Raw genomic sequence first — 20185 nt, forward strand, 5'->3', positions numbered from 1 at the left:
AAGTCTAGGACGATATTAGGTCACCAAAGTCGTTTAGGGCGAAATTAAGAAAAACCACTATAGTCGAGGACGATTTTGGGTATTAACTCTCAACAAAATTGATTTGGTTATAAGTTTTGAAAAAAAAAAATTATGAATTAATTAAGTTAAAATTTTTAAATTCCAGTGATCCAGTCTCCTGTAAGCCAAAAGAACATTTTGTTTGACCGCAAGCCCGCAAGCCCGCAAGCCCGCAAGCAACAAGCGCGAAGCATCCATCCTATGACCATGTAGAACACCATTTCTCCACCTTTAAAACCATCATTTCCAGTGTTCCCATTCATCAATCATCATAACCCATTCATAATCCCTCAAAAAGCTTCAATCTTGATTCAACTTCTTTGGGTTTCTGCTTTCGAATTACCTTCTTCTTCTCAATTTCTTGAATTCCCAGACATTGTTTGTTCTTAGCAGGAGCCAGAAGAGGATGCCTCCATGCGCTGGATCTACGCTTCTCTCAAGTGGGTATCAGCAGAATTTACAGGATTCAACAGTTTCTAACATGGTCACCATTGATGTGGGTGGGCAGCTTTTCCAGACAACCAAACAGACCCTTAGCCAGGCAGGTTCTAAATCCCTATTCTCAAAATTGGTGAATTCCTATGGCTCAATCCCTTTTGTTGATAGAGACCCAGAGCTTTTTTCCATTCTGCTTTCCCTCCTTAGAACTGGGAATCTCCCTTCAAGAGCCAAGGCTTTTGATATCCAAGATCTTATTTTTGAGTCCCAGTTCTATGGTGTAGAGCAACTCCTCATTAATTCCCAATCAAACCCATCCCAGTTTGACCCTTTCAACCTTGAGAAATCAATGGTTTTGCCTTTGAATGGTAGGGATTCACCTGCCTCAATCTCCACAACCCAATTTGGGTCAGTTCATGTTGCCCATGGTAGCAAAGTCAGCTCCTTTGATTGGGCTTTGCAGAGGAAATCCACCATTTTGACCCAATTTTCTGCCATTGATTCCCTGCTGGCTTTGTCCTCAAACATTGTGGCTGCTGGTGCCACAGATTTCTCAGGCCTGCAGATTCTTGATGTTGACAAGGGTTTTGTTACACAAACTCTGAACTGGGAAAATGTGACTAGGTCTGGCTCAACTGTTCAGGCAATTGGGTCATCAGATGAGTATCTATTCACCAGTTTCGAGTCTGGGAGGCGAAATTCCAATTGTATTATGGTGTATGATCTTAGAGATGATTTTAGGCCTGTCACTGAGATTGGCCATTATGAAATCTTTGGTGCTGAGCTTGATTCTGCCATTCCTGCCACAAAGCTGAGATGGATTCCTGGCCATAATCTCCTTATGTCTGCTGGCTCTCACAGTGGGCCTTCTGGTGTTTCAGGCACCATTAAGTTTTGGGACTTGAGGTCTGGCAATGCAGTTTGGGAAGTCAAGGAAAAAGTGGATTGCTTCTCAGATGTTACCATTTCAGACAGCATGTCTGCAATGTTTAAAGTCGGTGTGCATTCCGGGGAGGTGTTCTATGCTGACTTCAGAAATATTGATGCAGAAAACCCTTGGGTTTGTCTCGGGGACGAGAGGAAGTCTTTGAACAAAAAGAAGGAAGGCGTCGGATGCAAGATTGAAAGCCATGGAAACCAAGTGTTCTGCAGTAAAGGAAGCAGCATTGAGCTGTGGTCAGAGGTTTTGATTGGTTCTGCCAAGGAAGGCGAAGACAGGATCTTCAGGAAGAACTCGATGGGGAGGGCTAACGATACCTCTGCCAACAAGATCACACATATGAGCTTCGGGGGAAACAAAATGTTCGTTACTAGGAAGGATCAGCAATTCGTCGAGGTTTGGCAGAACTCGGTTACCAGATTTTGATCTCACAGTGTGCATACATGGTTGCCAGAAGTTGAAACCATGTTACTTGCTTGCAATTGTGTACATAAATTTATAGTTTGTGAATCTTTCAACACATTCAAATGTTTATTCATGTATCTAATGTTGGTGGAATATATTTGATTCATTTTTTTCCAATTTCATGTTTTTCTTTGTATATTGCTCATGAATGGATTAGTTTGATGATTGTTTTGTTGTGACAATTTTAATAATGTCATACTTTGCCACCATGAAAGGCTGAAGCTAATGTAACATGTTTGAGTTTGGGTTTGGGTTCATGTTAATTTGTATAGTAAATATGACTATATAAGTAGATAAATAGTAAAACAATTTGAATATTTAAAGAATGTAATGTGAAAAAAAAATATCTCTTGCAATGTCTTTGACCAGTCAGTTTCGGAGGACTTTGAAAAGAGATAAGAAAAATTTATGAATCCTTGAGGAAGTGTGTGTGTGTGTATATATATATATATATATATATATAAAAGTATATCAATCATCAATGTAAAATTAATATTTAATTTGTACTATTTAAAAATTAATTATTTAAATGAATTGATGTATTTATAGTGGTGTTGTAATAAAATTACAGTATGTATAAAATAGAATTCAATAACAGGTTTCACATATTGAATGTATAATGTAAATGAAATTGTAGTTAAATAAAAAATGATACTTTAGTTGTGCTGTAATGAACAGTGTATATAAAATAGAACTGAATATGTCTTAAAAATATAATTAATTGAACAAAACGATTTCGCTTTTTTTATTAAAAGGAACGGCACTATTTGGACCATGATCTACGATAAAATATTCTCATATCATCGCTTAGGAAAATTGATACCTTCGGAGATATATTCGTATCCTCTTGCCAATCAACACTAACAAATTTTTTGTGGACTGCAAATAAAATGTACCTGAAACTAGCGGTGGACGATTCAGTTTGGAAAACTAAATCATATTGGTAATATCAATGTTGCAGAAGGCGATAGGCGAACGTCCGAGGGCCTAGCCCCTAGGTGGTGCCTATACGTTTCTTAGGCGGTCGAATAATCTTAGTATATCATTTTTACTTTTTCCATTAGAGATGAGAGTTGTTGGATTGTTATAATCCTCTAAACTAGTCAACTGCATATGTTAGCTGGTTTGTAGAGTACATGACTAGAAGGATATAGAAGAGAAGTGACCAAACATGGGTAAAAAAAAATCATTCGACCGAATTGAGCGCAAATTCAATCAAGTTATTCACCAACAAGGCTAAATTAGGCGCCCAACTAAACACCTAAAGGTACCTAATTGACCGGTCAATTAAAAACTGCCTAGTCCATAGGCTAAGTCGATTTTTACAATAGTGGGTGATAGAGAAAATTTCAATTTTGGTCACACGACTATAGGGGCCTTGTTAATTTCAGCACCTAACTTTCAAAAGTATCAATTTCATACCTTGAGTATGTAATTTTTCTCAATTTTGGTCACTCCGGCCAATTTACCGGTCAAATTTGACCGGAAAAATTAAATTCAACTTTTAGGCACAAATCTGAGGGGTAAAATAGTCTTTTCCTGATCTGCTCCTAATTGACCGGACCGCCTTCTTTGATCCGGTTCACCTACAGCATTGCAAAAATAATAGACCACCTACAAAACTAGGTGGTTATATATTATTATTTTTGTAGGTGAACCGGATCAAAGAAGGCGGTCCGGTCAATTAGGAGCAGGTCAGGAAAAGACTATTTTGCCCCTCAGATTTGTGCTTAAAAGTTGGATTTAATTTTTTCGCTCAAATTTGACCGGTAAATTGGTCGGAGTGATCAAAATTGAGTAAAATTACATACTCAAGGTATTAAATTGATACTTTTAAAAGTTAGGTGTTAAAATTAACAAGGTCTCTATAATCGTTTGACCAAAGTTGAAATTTTCTCGTGGGTGATATATCAAAGTATCGTTCAATAAGCTTTTTTAGTATAGCAAACAATGAGAAAATTTCAATTTTGGTCATATGACTATAGGGGCTTTGTTAATTTCAGCACCTGATTTTCAAAAGTGTCAATTTAGTACCTTGAGTATGTAATTTTTGTCAATTTTGGTCACTCCGGCCAAATTACCGGCCAAATTTCGCCGAAAAAAAGACGATTTTACTAGAATTCAAAAGACGATTTTGCCCCTCAAATTATAGACTAAATGAAGGATTAAGTTTTTCTGGCGAAATTTGACCGGCAATTTAACCGGAGTCACCAAAATTGATAAAAATTGCATAGTCAAGGTACTAAATTGACACTTTTAAAAATCGGGTGCTGAAATTAACAAAGCCCCTATAATCATATGACCAAAATTAAAATTTACTGGGCAAACAATTTAGTTAGTAAATTGAACCGAACCTCATCAAAATTTTTGTTTTTGTTTTTGTTTTTTAATAGCATTATAGAATAGAGATCAGCTCCCTACCAAAAAAAAAAAAGAATAGAGATCAGCTTCAGTGCTTCTAGCCTTCCGCCGCCCGCCACTCCTCCATCTGAAAATCTAATAATCGAAGACGAATCCTCCGCCGTCCGCGCCTGGCCGCCTGATGCCCAGCTCCTCCACGAAGGTACTCAGTTTACAGCTCCTCTCCTTGATTTCTAGCTTGAATAGGTTGAATATTGATTTCTAGCTTGAACATTGATTGCTTGAAGGAGTTGAAGCCTTGAAGGCTGGAAAATCCAGCCTCAAGGACAGAACTCCGGTCTCCGGAAGAAGGTCGAACACTGGAATGTACTTGTAAATGCTGTTTTTGAGCCGTTGTGGAAAATATGAGGAAAATAATGTTTTTCTAATCTTCAAAACTGTATTCACTCTTGGTCTGAGGTTATCATCAATTCACCATGATTCTTTTCTATTGGTCCAGTCTTTTTTTTATTTCTCCTGTAAACACAGTTTTTGAGTGTATATTGAAACTTTAGATTTGTATACAAATCAGTACATGTTGAGTATAATGATTTTTGGATAAACTAAATTCTCTAGTTATGAAAGTCATGAAACTTAGATTTGTATTTATATTTTTTTTTTGGATAAACTGAACAGAATTCTGATCCGAAACCGAACTTTTTCAAACCAAACAGAACTGAGAACTACAATGTTAAACGGAATGGTTTCATTTTTTCAAAACTGAACAAACCAAAACCAAACTGAATACCCAAATGCCCACCCTTGCATGAAATGCCGATTGGAGAAGATATCTGAAGCAATGCGACGGTAGTTAATTGATTTTTAGCCCTAAATTTGAAACGTCAAATAATGCCTCCTTTCTCAGCTTCCAGTATACTGGAAAGTATAATGTCTTCTTCCTCAATAAAATTTCACAAATTCATGTCCATTCTGTAATCTCTCTAATTTCATCTTTCAATTTTAGCCTTAGTTTCATATTATTGCATATACCTACTATTGAATTATTCTCTTTTAGTTCTGATACTTGGGAGCATTGCGTACAGCTACTAGTGACATTTTTTTTTTTTCTTTTATTCCTGATATTTTTTTTACTCATCTCCTGCATTGCGCAGGATGCTTTTTAGTTTTTACTAGTTTTCTGAATATTCTTTGTTTGCTTTTTGATCATTTTGCACACTAGTTTTTCAAAGCTTCAATTTACATTTTCAGGTGAGAAAAACACACATCTGTTTGAACTAAAGAAAGACGGTTGATATAGATAGCAATAATCAGTCATAAAGCATTCATCTTGGAATGCCTCACTCATGGGTTAGGGCCTTTTCTGCCCGAAAGTGCCACCATCATTGCTTCAGGCTTTTATCTAGTAGAGCTTCCTTGCACACCCATTGGAGTTATATAGATTCTAGCCACTGTAATGGGGGAGATAATATATGTTCATTTTCCAGGTTTATCTCCTCTGGCACTCAAGTTAAATATGGTAATTTGCTTTTTGTTTTATGAAATTTGTTGCTTTTCATTTGATTCTTTGATAGGAAGTTGGTTATGGATTTCTTTCTTCTTTTGATGATATAACCAGAACAGGAGATGGTTTTGAGGTTTATGTTTTGTTTCTATAGAAAATTAGAAATCAATAGCTTGAATTCATGCTTTGTTTCCCAATTGATTATGATGTTTAGGATCATCATTTGATCGTTTGACAAAGAGAGACATTGAAATAACAAATTTGGGTTCAAAATGCTGTGAATGGGTCTCTCTAGAACTTCCAGTTGTTTTTCCGAATGTCAGAAGATTCTGCACTCTTTTGACTGGAGAAATGAAAGATGAAAAGTCAGATTTTGGTGACAGTAGTGCTGATGAGCCTAAAGTTAAATATCCCACAGAAGAATCTGTTGATTTCACTAAGATTGCTATTGACAAACTTCCAACTGTTATTATAATTGGACGCCCTAATGTTGGAAAATCCGCTTTGTTTAATCGGTTGGTATTGCTATGATATTCTTTATCTATAGTCATTAACCATGCCATTTTATTAATATGGTTGTCTTGTAAATGTTGGTATGTGATATTGTAGGTTGATACGAAGGAGGGAGGCCCTTGTGTACAACACGCCTACTGACCATGTTACTCGAGATATTCGTGATGGGGTTGCGAAATTGGGTGATTTGCGGTTTAGGGTGTTGGATTCTGCTGGCTTAGAGGCTGAGGCTTCCTCTGGTTCAGTTCTTCAAAGAACTGCAGAAATGACTGGGAATGTGCTGGCAAGATCTCAGTTTGCACTCTTCTTAATTGATGCACGGTATGGTAGACTCATCAGCAAATTTTAGCATATTAATTTTTCTGTATAATAATGTCCTTATTGACTAAAACATTATTTTGGAACAAATGATACTTTCCAGTAACTGAGAAAAAAAAATGAAGGTAGACCTGGATGGTTTTAGATTTGATGAAGACAGTGCATGTTAAATATAAGATGACTGTAATTTATCATTATTTCTAAAATGTACTCTATGTAAGTCTGCTGCAAAACTAGACATTAGCTAGGCAAACATGTGCTGACTTTTCTAGTCTTATACTCTTATTACATATGACCAATAATATATGTGAAAACTTAAACACTTTGAGCTTGTACTAGACTACTAGGTTGCTTGATGTGACTGCAGGACGTTGCTTCTTTTTTATTGTTTGTTTTTTCTTCCTTCTTCAGTATATACATTTAAAATCCTTTTGTACTATCTTTTAACTAGAGAGGGATTGCAGCCAATGGATATAGATGTCGGAAAGTGGCTGAGGAAACATGCTTCTGGGATTAAGATTATTGTGGTTATGAATAAAGCTGAAGCACTTTCTGATAGTGATGGTTCTCTCGCTGCCGCTGCAGGTGAGGCATATAGATTAGGATTTGGAGATCCTATTGCTTTATCTGCTGAAACTGGATTTGGCATGGCTGAACTTCATGAAACACTGCGGCCATTACTTCAGGAATATGTGCTTCAAAACTTAAATGGTAAGGCACTTCATCAGAGTTTATGATGATTTTGAAGCCTTTACGATATTTGATGCTTTCTTTCCTTACAATACATCAGTTTTAATTTTTTAATTCAAATTTTTTTTGAGCTACTACATGTTGGAGCATCTAAAGGATTTCATTGGTATCTCCGCTTTGCTTATTGGTATTGCATTTGGTGTCATTTCCTCCCCTTTTCATTTATGTGTTGCAAATTTATGAATTATGTTTTTTTCACACCTTTGAACCTTCCCCTCTTTTTAATTAATCTATGATTGATTACAAGAGCAGTTTTCAATGAAGTTGTGTGTTGAAATTGACATGTTCATAGCTACAGAGACTGCACTAGCTAATAAAGTTTTATTTTAAATGCCCAAATTTTGGAGTAATTATAATATATTTTACTGATGAATGATCTTGACATTTTACAAAACATAGATTATGAAGATGAAGATAATCAGGAGAAAGAATCCTCCGATGACATGGAAGCCAAGTTGCCATTACAGTTGGCAATTGTAGGGCGGCCAAATGTTGGAAAGTCCACGTTGTTGAATGCAATATTACAAGAAGACCGTGTTTTGGTTGGGCCAGAAGCCGGTTTGACTAGAGATTCAATCCGGACACAATTTCATTATGAAGGGAGAACTATTTATTTGGTACGATTTAGTTGTCTTCTGTCTCTCTTTACAAGGACCATTCTCTTTCATAATATCCCTTCAACTACAAGGTTGAACAATTATGCCAATAAACTATTTCTTGGATATGCTGCCCTTTTGCACACACACAAAAAACATCATTATGCCCTTCAGTCTTTATCTTTAATATCCCTTAGTCGATATTGTACATACAAAGACACTATACACATTTGAAGTAGATGAGCAAAAGATTTGATAAATAATTGTACTCCGCAATTAAATAGCCTTGCCTTCTTTTCTTTCAGTTATTATGCTTTATCTCTGAATCAAATATTTTTTTCATCTGTGTGAAGTTTTGCGTTTTCAAATTCTATTTCATAATTATGTGTTGAGTAATGTGTAGTTCTATTTCATTTTCAGGTTGACACCGCAGGTTGGTTGGAAAGGACGAAGCAGGAAAAGGGACCTGCATCTTTGAGTGTAGTGCAGTCAAGGAAACACCTAATGCGGGCTCATGTAGTTGCATTGGTCCTCGATGCAGAGGAGGTATGTGAATCATTATTTTGTATTGTTGTGTATGTAAGCCTTAAATTTAATAACAAGAAGTAGAAAAGAAAAAGAAAAAAAAAACTATGACAATAGAGATATGGTTGCAATATCTTCCTCCACATGTTGGTCCAAATCCAACTTTTTATGACATGTTCAGAAGCAACGTACCGTAATGATTTTTAAAAGAATTGTTTGTCCTATTTGTTAATTTAATGAAAATCATTTATACTGATAAATATCTCCTCGAGTGATTTCCTGAAGTATATAATGCCTGATTATTACAAGCATATTTGTTTTCAGAAACAAACCTTTTGTTCATTATTTATATGAGATTGCTTTCTGCTAACTAGCTTAATCATTCTATGGTGACTAGATTGCCAGAGATAGGCGGAGCATGAAGCATGTTGAAGTAGTCATTGCAAGGAGAGCTGTGGACGAAGGGCGGGGTCTGGTTGTAGTTGTGAACAAGATGGATCTTCTTAGAGGGAAACAAAACTTGAAACTCTACCAGAATGTTGTCAAAGCTGTTCCTGAAGAAATTCAGACAGTAATACCCCAGGTTTGTCAGCATGCAGCAGTTTTACTTTTGTGATGGGAACAAGAGAGTTTTTTTTTTTTTTTTGGTCAAGCCATGAGGTGTCCTGAGCAGGCTCTAACTGTAGGAGGCACCTTTAAGCCCGTACCATACTCAGACTATTCCCCATTCGCACCGCCGCGGCCCAATTAAGGGGCAAAGTGTTGGCCAGATTGGTTTTTCCATATGAGGGGGGGTTCTAAATACCGACCTCTCTTAAGGGATGAGAGTGCACGGCCACTCATGCCAACCAAGCTGGTTAACAAGAGAGTTTTTTGAGCATTCAGGCTTTATTTATTTTCGTCTGTTAGTGCAACACACGGATTTGATCCGAGGTCCATTCAAATTCATTTGCAGATCACAGGAATACCTGTTGTGTTTGTTTCGGCACTTGAAGGAGAAGGGCAAACAGATGTGATGCGTCAGGTTGTTGAAACATACAGAAAATGGTGTTTAAGATTGCCGACTGCTCGTCTCAACCGCTGGCTACTCAAGGTTTGAGAATCGCCCTTTGTGCATTTATTTATACCCTATTCCCCCGAGGTACTACTCTATGCTTATCGTGTTCCCACGCCATGGTAGGTGATGAGCAGACATTCATGGAAAGATCACGCCGCTCAACCCAAGATTAAGTACTTCACTCAAGTTAAAGCAAGACCGCCAACGTTTGTCGCGTTTGTAAGCGGAAAAAACCGGCTGTCTGATCCCGATCTCAGGTTTCTAACGAGGTCTTTGAAAGAAGATTTCGATTTGGGTGGCATTCCAGTAAGGATATTGCAGCGGACAGTTGAAAAAAGTTCTATGAGTAAAAGTTGTAAAAAGAGCATGCAATCATCTATGGGGAAAGTAGTGGAAAGAGTAGTTTCCGACAAAAGGAGCATTCTTTCCCTAGAAAACAACTCATCAACTTAAAACATTATACGGAGTACTTGGTTGTAGGTGATAACATAATCTTACGAATAGGAATGCTTAACATATCTTAAGAATTTTAAGGTTAATTCTTTATATAATGATAAAATTTATCATCCAAATTCAAAATTCTATTGTTGTTATAGTCAATATATTTCCATTTTCTTTCTCATCATGGCATTTACAACTTGTACCACCCACAATCATAACATCACCATTCACCACGGTGCTCTGTTTTCCTCGTCGAAATCATCTTGTAGGTGGGCACGATGACGGCTTTCGGGTCATCATCCTCTAACATGTTCCTTGAATTCACTGCACACTTTGGTGGCACAGGAGCTGCCGGCAAAGGAGTTGTTGAAATTTGACCGACGAATGCTTAAATACAAGTAACAGCTTGCCCAAAGGAGTTGTTGAAGTGCAGAATCCCGACCCCCTTTGACTGTTGAGAAGGGTGGCTAGAACTAGGCCAGCTGGCCAGGATCACCTTCCTCGGGTTAGTTGGAGGATTGAAACATTGCCGGAACCTTAGTGACCTGCTAGTACATGTCACTAATTGATTTTTGAACTTTGATCTAAAAGGAAAATACTACATGTAATTCCATTTTTTACTCCCACACACAAAATCTTGAAGTAGACAGGGACCCACATGACAAAAGTAGCCAATCAGTGCTCCCCACATCGGGGAGTAAAATTTAGGGAGTATCCACATCAGGGAGTAAATTTACGCAAATTATGCCGTGGAAACGTGCTCACCATGCTTGGTGAACACGCTTCCAAACGACGTCGTTTAAAAAAAAAAAAAAAAAAAAAAAAAAACACTGTTCTATTAACGGCGTTAGGAAGGCAGTTATGATCAGACAACTCTTTGCGTTTGATTATTTCCTATTCGCAAATCGCTGAAGGCAATTGTGATCCGACATTCGCGATTCTTTCCTATTCGTGATGGAGGAGACGATGGTTCGAGGAGAAGATTCAACCGATATGATTTCTGCGATTCCAGGTTGCGTTTGATTTTATGCGTTTGATTTCGTTTGATTTATGAGATCATGGATTGTTGAAGATTTAGTTATTTTTATTGATATTTGTTCAGTATCTATGCAGTTTGAATGTTCATAATGGCCGTAAATGTGTATTAGTTCCATGTTTCTGTTATGAATTTTACAAAATGCAATTATGTATTTTCTGTTACAGAGTTATGAATTTTGATACTCTGTTCATGCATGTGATATGAATATTCATAATGTAATAGTAATATGTCCATAACATATTAACTGGTGTGTTACACTGCTTGCATATACTCAGTGAATGAAGATTGTGTTGGTGATTCAATAAGCAATGATCAAGCAGAGTTAAACATTGACATTGATGGCTCGTCTTCAAGTCCAGGTTCTTTTTATTAGTTGGTGTATCATGAATGTTGTTTCTTGTAGGTGTAGGTACTGATTCATGGTGATTATATGCAAATTGAATGTTGTGATTGGTATTAATAATCTGTTCACGTTATGAATTTACAGTTTGAGGTTATGAATTTTCCGTTATGTTATTATGAATTTTCCATATGAGGTTATGAATTTTATGTTATGAGGTTATGCATTTAATGCCATGAGTATCTATGCAACTTTGAATGCTCATAATGTCACAAATGTTATTGATATCCGGTTTTTGTTATGAACTTTCTTATATGATGTTATGAATTTTATTCTTTGTGATTATGAATGTTCTCACATGAGATTATGAATTCTATAGTGTAGCATATTACATTCATTATAGGTGAAATCCACATTCATAGTTTAGTAGTTGGTATAGGTGTGGTTATATTTTTGTTGCAATTGCAGTTGATGAAGACTTGGTGGGTGTTGTAGTAAGAAATGTTGACGAAGCTTTTGAGTTATATAATGGATATGCATACAGAGTTGGTTTTAGTGTGAGGAAAGGCCAACAACGTTATAAGGCATCTACTAAGTCAATTCAGATGAAGAGGTTCTTCTGTGCTAAGGCTGGGTATAAGCAGAAACCAAACAGTGGTGTTAAGCTTTATTCAAAGATTGATATGAGGACTGGATGTGGTGCATTTGTTCAGTTTGATGTGGGGGGTGATGGGATGTGGACAGTTACAAAACACTTGAAAGAGCACAATCACGAGTTATGTTCATTTGGCAAGAGTCATCTGCTTCGGTCGCATAGAAGAGTGGGAAACAATCAGCTTGAATATTTAAAAGACATGAAGAGTAGTGGTGTTGCATTGGCGGATGGTATGAGGTTTTTGAAACATCAGTCAGGGGGCTCTCCATTGGTTGGCTTTACCAACCGCGATGCTTACAATTCAATGGCTTCTGTGAGTTTGAAGTGTTTGGATGGATCGGATTCAAATTCTTTGGTTGAGATATTCAGGAGGAGGCAATCTAATGAGGCTGATTTCTTTTTTGATTTCGAAGTTGATTTGGATGGAAGATTGTGTAGTTTTTTTTGGAGGGATGGTCAAATGAGAAGGGATTATGAGGTGTTTGGTGATCTGTTAGTGCATGATACAACATACCGCACTAACAAATATGATATGATTTGTGGTCCTTTTGTAGGGATGAACCATCATTGCATGAATGTAATGTTTGGTTGTGGTTTTTTGATGAATGAGAGGATAGAGTCATTTGCGTGGTTGTTTAGAGCGTTTTTAAGATCCATGGATGGCAAGTGTCCACAGACTATCATGACGGATCAATGTTCAGCTATGGCTGCTGGCATTTCCATGGTGTTTCCTACATCACGCCACCGTCTTTGCATATGGCATATTGGTGAGAATTCGAAGAAGCATATTAAGGCATTGAGGAATCATAAGGATTTTCTGGATATGTTTAATTGTGTGTTGAAATACACCGAGACTGAAGCTGAATTTGAGGTTTACTGGACAAGGTATGTTATTATGAATTTACATTATATAATTCTGAATTTTCTGTCATGTCATTATGGATTTTCTGTTATGTCATTATGTATTTTCTGTTATATGATTTATGAATTTTCTAATATGAGATTATGAATTCACAGTTATACAATTCTGGATTTCCTGTTATGTCATTATGTATTTTCTGTTATGTCATTATGTATTTTCTGTTATATGATTTATGAACTTTGTAATATGAGATTATGAATTCACAGTATTCAATTATGTATTTTCTGTTATGTCATTATGTATTTTCTGTTACATGATTATGAACTTTGTAATATGAGATTATGAATTTTCAGAATATGTGTAATAAACATGTGTTTTAACCTTTTCAGGATGGTTACAAAATATAATTGTCATAAGAATACATGGCTAGAGAAGCTTTATGACTGTAGGGAGAAGTGGTGTCCAGCGTTCAACAAGGATTATTTCTCCGGGGGTATTTTATCTTCGCAAAGGAGTGAAAGCACAAATCATGCAATTTCTAGGAGGCTGTCCAAGACTGCTGGTTTATGTGATTTTTATTCATCATTTGTGAGTGTTATATCTGAATGGAGAAGTAAGGAAAATGGCGAGGATTTCCGGTGTTCTCAAGGAGTACCCGCCATGATGTTGGATCATGTGAAACTCCTTTCACATGCTAGAGAGGTTTATACAATTGAGATATATTTTTTGTTCGAGGAACAATTTATGAAAGGTAGCTCTTGTTATCAAGAAATGGTGTTGAACGATGGTTGTAAGTGCAAGTATCACGTGTGGCGACCAGACATAGATATCATAAGGCATGAAGTAACCTTTAAGGCAATCAATTTGGATATATGTTGTAGTTGCAAGCTGTTTTCAGAATTGGGAATACTTTGCTGCCACTGCTTACGTATACTTCATGTGCACTGTGTTTCCAGTATTCCCGATAAATACATTCTAAAAAGATGGACTAAAAAGGCTGTTGAGCGTACAAACGTGGACATTGCATCTGTGTTTTATAATGGTGGTGTCCCTTCTTCAATTTGGGCTGTTGAGATTAGTAGGAAATTTCAAAGGCTTATTGTTTCTAGCCAAGATAACAGTGTTGCTAGACAATTATGTGATGAAGCCGTTGAGAATGCAAGGAAAAACATTGAAGCTGAGATTGGGGATGTGAACACTGAGGAGGGTGCTGTGTCTTCGTCAAGTGGTATTGTCCAAGACCCCTCAAGCCGGAGGGGTAAAGGTGTGAGAAATAAAAGGAGTAGTAGTGTTATTGAGAAGAAGTACAATGCAGCAAGGGGAAGAAAGAGCGCTGCAAACAAGCTTGCTTCAATTACAAAGGGCTCTGTCCAATCATTGGTCTTGGAAAATATTTCAGAGATTGCTCGTGATGGATATCTTGTACATCCAAGCACCGGGGGTTCACAATTTGTTCATTTTAATAAGAATGTAGACCACGATGTAGCTATAGACTGAGATCATGTTAACAGTATGTACTTATGAATTTTATGATTTTTAGATATAGGTTGAGAATTATGTGTCAGATTATGAATTTTCCTTTGCCAGTTTATGAACTTTCATTTACCAGTTTATGAACTTTCCTTTACCAGTTTATGAATTTTCCTCTATGTGATTATAAATTTTCCTCTATGTCTCAGATTATGAATCTTCCTTTATCTGATTATGAATCTTCCTTTATGTGATTATGAATTTTCCTATATGTGATTATGAATTTAGAGTATGTGCTTATGTATTTTATGCTATTCAGATTTTATGAGAATTATGTGTCAGATTATGAATTTTCCTTTGCCAGTTTATGAACTTTCATTTACCAGTTTATGAACTTTCCTTTACCAGTTTATGAATTTTCCTCTATGTGATTATGAAGTTTCCTCTATGTCTCAGATTATGAATCTTCCTTTATCTGATTATGAATTTTCCTTTATGTGATTATGAATTTTCCCATATGTGATTATGAATTTAGAGTACGTGCTTATGTATTTTATGCTATTCAGATTTTATGAGAATTATGTGTCAGATTATGAATTTTCCGTTATTTGATTATGGATGTTACTTTATGTGATTATGAATTTTCCTTGTTGTCATTATGAATGTTATTTTAATCTATGTAACAATGAATTTCAGTTATAGCTAACACGTATACATTCATAATCTCATAAAAGAAAGTTCATAATTGCATAATAGAAAATTCATAATATGGTAGTTGAAAATTCATAAACTCTACATGATCCACATGTAATCTGAACTAAGAGCAATAGATTGTGTATTCATAGGTGCAAAATATCTGTGCACATTACAAAATATCAACAGTCAAGATTTGCTTCATGTTCACAACATATTCAAACACCAAAAAGCGGTATAGTTTCACTTCTTCTTTGAGAGATCCTTGGCTGCCTTCGTAACTCGCAATCTTTCAGTGTTCCTACCCCATGTGATAATGTTTGATGCGTATTTAGCTCTAAGCTCCCAAATGAAGTCAGCCTTCAAAAAAAAAAAATAAAAAGATGTTAAAAAAAAAAAAAAAAAAAAAAAAAAAAAAAAGCAAATCTAAGTTGAAATTAATATATCTTATACTCTTACGTTTACATGGGTGCCTATCTTGAATCCACTGTCCCAATCTTGAACATTCCCCTTGTAGGACTCCATGTGTCGCATGACATATATGCCACAATCAATGACATTGTCAAGCTCCTTCCAAGGAATGGCCAAGTATGATACAGGAAGGTTTTGTATCTTACGGAGTAGGGGGGATTTTTCTGCAGTCAAGTACTCTTTCAAAGCATTCATCTGGACAAAAATGAAACTAGTGTGATTATGATTCACATGAAATGTATAACAAACGTTTGAAAGGTCAAGTTTAAGGTTAAGTTACCAGTAGATTTGGGCAATCTTCATACTTGTCAGCTTCAGTAACACCCTTCGGCAACATCTTGTTGTCAATGATTTCAACACTTTTTGAGATGGTGTTGATGCAGAGAACAAATTAGTGTTCGTGTCGAAGCACGGGGAAAAATAGCTAACATCAAAAGAAGTAGTTAGAATAGAGAAGAAATATGTAATTAATGAATAAATGTTGAAGGTGGGTAATTATAAATTACCAAATCAGCATCATTGACATCAAGATTTTCAAATTTTGAAATCTCATACTGTAATCGCTCATTGAAATTATCCTTCCGCTTTTGAAGCGGAAGATTCTTCATCCACTGTTCAGATGGGTCGAGTTGAAGCTAAGGGGAAAAAAATACGTATCAATGATAAGTTGTGCAATATGTAATGGCAGTCATACGTAATTCATGATATCATAACATAAAATCCATAATATTACAAAGAAAATACATAACAACAAAACAGAAAATTCATAATATCAAAGTTGTAATTTCATAACTCACAATAGAAAATTCATAATGCCATATGGGAAAATTCATAATCTCACATTAGAAAGTTCATAATATCAAAAATGTAACTTCATAAACTCACAATAGAAAATTCATAATATGATATGAGAAAATTCATAATCACACACAGAAAATACTTAAAATCCATAATATTACAAAGAAAATACATAACCACAGAACTGAAAATTCATAATATCAAAGTTGTAATTTCATAACTCACAAATAGAAAATTCATAATGCCATATGGGAAAATTCATAATTTCACACAGAAAATACATAATCTCACATCAGAAAGTTCATAATATCAAAAATGTATCTTTATAAACTCACAATAGAAAATTCATAATCACAAATATAAAATACATATTTACATGACATAAAATACAGAATGGTTTAACAGGAGATTCAGAAGTGAGCAGAGTAAAAATTGTTGTTATTAACTTACATGTACCAACGTGCTAAAATAGATGCACTTTGGCTTCCCCAACGCCCGTTTTGTGTTGAGGAGTGTAAGCCTCAACGCCCATACATCTATGAATGTGTTAAAAATTTCACCGCTTCGGAGGGTGTGGAAATCTCCTCTTGTCATTGAGAAATCATCAAAGATAAACAGAGTTTCACTACATGAACAAAAAATTTTGATAAATAGGTAAATAAATTAATATATGGTTGTAAATGTGAAATATAAATGAAAATAAAAAGTTTTCTAAATGGTTAGAGTCAAACATACTCCACTGGATGATCTGTAGAAACATCCATGAAGGCGTAGTTTGATACGGCCCTCTCGGTCACACTGGCATTATGGACAAATGGCACATTCTTTGTCCAAAAAGGTGATCTCAAGTTTAACGGGATGTTTTTGTATTTCCGGACTGGTCTCTTTCGCCTGGTGACATCCTCGACATCAGATTCACTGTCCAGAAATGCACTGTAAACACACGAAGATAGTTAATATCATCATAGTTGCACAATTTCAGGTTAGAAAGTTCATAACTGCAGTACATAAAATTCATAAATACAGAACAGAAAATACATAACTGCATATCAGAAAGTTCATAATATCAAAAATGTAATTTAATACTCATAATAGAAAACTCATAATCTCATATGTGAAAATTAATAATATTTCAGAAGAAAAGTCATAATATAATATCAGAAAGTTCATAACACAATTTCATATTCTAATTAGTTTACCTATCAATATCGTCGAGGGTAGCAGGTAGTGTAGCAGCAGGCGTAGAAGTATTAGCAGCATCAGGGACATCTCTGGCGAATGGAACCTTGATCAATGGAGTTATTTCTCGTCTTTCAGAACTTGATGTAGCAGGGGTAGCAGCATATGCTTCAGAAGATGAAGCAGTAGGGGTAGCAGCAGTGGTAGGAACATGCGTAGGAGCAGGGAAAGCAGCAGGGGAAGAAACAGCCGTAGCACCAAGCGTATCAGCAGGGGTTGTAGCAGGGATAGCGGTAGGAGTAGTGGAGAGTGTAGCAGCATCAGCAGCACCGGGAGTGTCTTTCACAATGTTCTCAACAAGGGCATCCAATTCATCTTCATCCATTGCACTTTGCTCACGTGGTTCATCAACCAATGGTGCCGGGGTATAAGAGATCCCTAAATCAAATGAGGGAGGGTCAATCTCCATTTGCCGATTGGTCTTATGGAAGGCTTCAACCAAGGCATCAACAACCTTTGTGAAAGACTCTTGGCCAAAGAAGATGTCGTCTAGTTGAGAGGAGGTTGGAGTTGGTGGTCTTTCTATTGTGCTTGCAACGCCAATCATGGTGGAAATTCCAGAAAATGCGGCCTTCATAACATCCACCGGTGCGTTTTGTCTGCCAACTTCAGCCATAGCCTCACCGAATTCCAAGACATCAGCAGCAAGGCGTTGTAGAACCCGCGTGACCCTATCAACACTAGACGGCGGCACAGAGATGGTTGGGACTGGTTGGGCGGAAGTAGAAGCGATACAATCAGCAGTAGGCTTTGCAATACGAGGGATAACTTTCCCTTTACCATATCCGCCCGACCTTTTCTCAGCGGAAACCCTTTGCCGTGCAAGTTTACTTGTCCATGCAGTAATGCTTGGATATGTTCTTTGAATGCTCATTCCTTTGAATTGGACCCGATCAAAGTAGAATAGCTACAATGTTGAACAAAAAGGTAAAATAAAAAAGTTATAATCACAGAATTCATAATTACACTACAGAAAATTCATAATATCATAATAGAAAATTCATAATCCATACGAACATTATATTCAACTATCATATTATGGATTTTATGTTATGCAATTATGAACTTTCTATTATGAGATTCATTATTGCATAATACTATAAGAACATTCATAATGATAACAAGGAAAATTCATAATTACATAAAGGAACATTCATAATCACATAAAGGAAGATTCATAATCGGATAAAGGAAGATTCATAATCTGAGACATAGAGGAAAATTCATAATCACATAGAGGAAAATTCATAAACTGGTAAAGGAAAGTTCATAAACTGGTAAATGAAAGTTCATAAACTGGCAAAGGAAAATTCATAATCTGACACATAATTCTCATAAAATCTGAATAGCATAAAATACATAAGCACATACTCTAAATTCATAATCACATATAGGAAAACTCATAATCACATAAAGGAAAATTCATAATCAGATAAAGGAAGATTCATAATCTGAGACATAGAGGAAAGTTCATAATCACATAGAGAAAAATTCATAATCACATAGAGGAAAATTCATAATCTAACACATATAATCTACAATCTGAATATCATAAGATTCATAAGTGGAGCTAGAGCTTACCAATATGAATGTCATTGGTCCAGTAAAGAAGCTATTACTTTTCTTCCTGTACTGCTCGATGGACTTGATCAGAGAGTTGTAGGTGTAGCCACACCAGTTGTACTCCTTTATCTCATCAACATTAATCAAGGAGTTGAGGATTCTGTTGTTGCAGTAGCGGTTCTGAAATCCCCTCATCATGCACGAAACAGTCAAGACCATGAAGTCTCTCTTAAAGTCATCTCCAGAATCTCCCCTCTGAACTATGACATCTCCCATCTGGGTAGTGACTGGGGAACCAAGCTTAATATTCCACCGTTCCCTCCAGCTTTTCAAGAGAGCCCTGTATTCTGGTGTCCCCTGTTCATCATATTTTTGGGGCCTCAACAACCTTCTTTTCTCCTCTTGGAATGCCAAGAGTGTACTCAACGTCCTCTTCATCAACTGTGAGCTTGTCGTTCTCCAGCTTGAAATGTGTTTGGAAAACCTCAAAGTTGGCTATCAAATACTGAACTAATTGTGACTCATTTGCGCACAATTGAAGGTCCAACAGGGCTCCAAATCCAATATCACGGACAGCTTGTTTTTGTTCTGGCAGTAGTTGTTGTACAAGCCTAAACATGGTCTTTGGTCCCATCCGTGTGCTGAAGTAGGAGTAGAACTCCCCTCTGCACAATCACCTCCAATGTCTGTGTTGCCCTATGTCTGTCATTTATTTGCTTTGACCTCTTTTCTCTAATAACTTCTTGCTCGAGCAGGTCATCAGAGTGCTGCTGGATGGTTGAGCAGCCTGTGAGTCAAGTACAGCCCGTGTTGTTCGTTTTCTCTTGCTTTTTGTTGTAGGGGTGACTGCAGTGTTGTGTTCAGCCGCCGTCTGTGAGGGTTGTGATGGTTCTGCAGCTTGAGAGCTCAAGACTGCCTTTGTTTGTGAGCGTGTTGTCCTTCGTTGAGCAGTGTCCATTGCTTTTATTAAAAACGTTAGAAAGCAAGTAACTCATATACAACATATAATATAGATTGATGGAAGGAAAATATATTCCTTATTTCAGTAGAGGGGGGATGGGGAGTGCCGAATAAATCCAGCCATGCTCTA

General features: G+C 36.5%; 3 protein-coding genes across 4 annotated transcripts; all 3 read left to right on the forward strand.

The window, feature by feature from the left end:
* The first annotated feature begins 299 nt into the window (after positions 1 to 299).
* Positions 300 to 2039, forward strand: LOC109189781 (BTB/POZ domain-containing protein At5g41330-like). Its single transcript, XM_019340407.1, has one exon. It carries the CDS (start codon positions 467 to 469, stop codon positions 1862 to 1864), a length of 1398 nt encoding a protein of 465 aa, XP_019195952.1. The 5' UTR covers positions 300 to 466; the 3' UTR covers positions 1865 to 2039.
* Positions 2040 to 4365: 2326 nt separating this feature from the next.
* On the forward strand, positions 4366 to 10097 carry LOC109189618 (GTPase Der-like). Of its 2 annotated transcripts, none has more exons than XM_019340229.1 (10): positions 4366 to 4466; positions 5513 to 5780; positions 5980 to 6280; positions 6375 to 6599; positions 7048 to 7307; positions 7746 to 7963; positions 8363 to 8488; positions 8865 to 9050; positions 9423 to 9560; positions 9648 to 10096. In XM_019340229.1, exons 2-10 carry the CDS (start codon positions 5597 to 5599, stop codon positions 9975 to 9977), a joined length of 1968 nt encoding a protein of 655 aa, XP_019195774.1. In that variant the 5' UTR covers positions 4366 to 4466; positions 5513 to 5596; the 3' UTR covers positions 9978 to 10096. The 2 variants fall into 2 exon arrangements, with proteins under 2 accessions (XP_019195774.1, XP_019195773.1); XM_019340228.1 differs by lacking the exon at positions 4366 to 4466 and having other exon boundaries at positions 9648 to 9978; positions 10071 to 10097.
* Positions 10098 to 11423: 1326 nt separating this feature from the next.
* Positions 11424 to 14358, forward strand: LOC109189695 (protein FAR1-RELATED SEQUENCE 7-like). The gene is made up of 5 exons (XM_019340307.1): positions 11424 to 11457; positions 11813 to 12411; positions 12676 to 12884; positions 13251 to 13563; positions 13657 to 14358. The coding sequence occupies exons 1-5, from the start codon at positions 11424 to 11426 to the stop codon at positions 14356 to 14358; spliced, it is 1857 nt and encodes a 618-aa protein (XP_019195852.1).
* Positions 14359 to 20185: the final 5827 nt, after the last annotated feature.

The sequence above is a fragment of the Ipomoea nil genome, unplaced genomic scaffold (assembly GCF_001879475.1).
Source record: "Ipomoea nil cultivar Tokyo-kokei standard unplaced genomic scaffold, Asagao_1.1 scaffold1562, whole genome shotgun sequence".
Taxonomy (NCBI): domain Eukaryota; kingdom Viridiplantae; phylum Streptophyta; class Magnoliopsida; order Solanales; family Convolvulaceae; genus Ipomoea; species Ipomoea nil.

Excerpts from the sequence above, each read along its gene's own strand:
- LOC109189781 (XM_019340407.1), top strand. The coding sequence starts at position 467 with ATGCCTCCATGCGCTGGATCTACGCTTCTCTCAAGTGGGTATCAGCAG.
- LOC109189618 (XM_019340229.1), top strand. The coding sequence starts at position 5,597 with ATGCCTCACTCATGGGTTAGGGCCTTTTCTGCCCGAAAGTGCCACCAT. Across the intron at positions 7,964-8,362 it reads AAGGGAGAACTATTTATTTG|GTTGACACCGCAGGTTGGTT; the intron begins GTACGATTTAGT and ends TTTCATTTTCAG. Across the intron at positions 9,561-9,647 it reads TCAACCGCTGGCTACTCAAG|GTGATGAGCAGACATTCATG; the intron begins GTTTGAGAATCG and ends ACGCCATGGTAG.
- LOC109189695 (XM_019340307.1), top strand. The coding sequence starts at position 11,424 with ATGGTGATTATATGCAAATTGAATGTTGTGATTG. Across the intron at positions 11,458-11,812 it reads CAAATTGAATGTTGTGATTG|TTGATGAAGACTTGGTGGGT; the intron begins GTATTAATAATC and ends TTGCAATTGCAG. Across the intron at positions 13,564-13,656 it reads TCCTTTCACATGCTAGAGAG|TGCAAGTATCACGTGTGGCG; the intron begins GTTTATACAATT and ends GATGGTTGTAAG.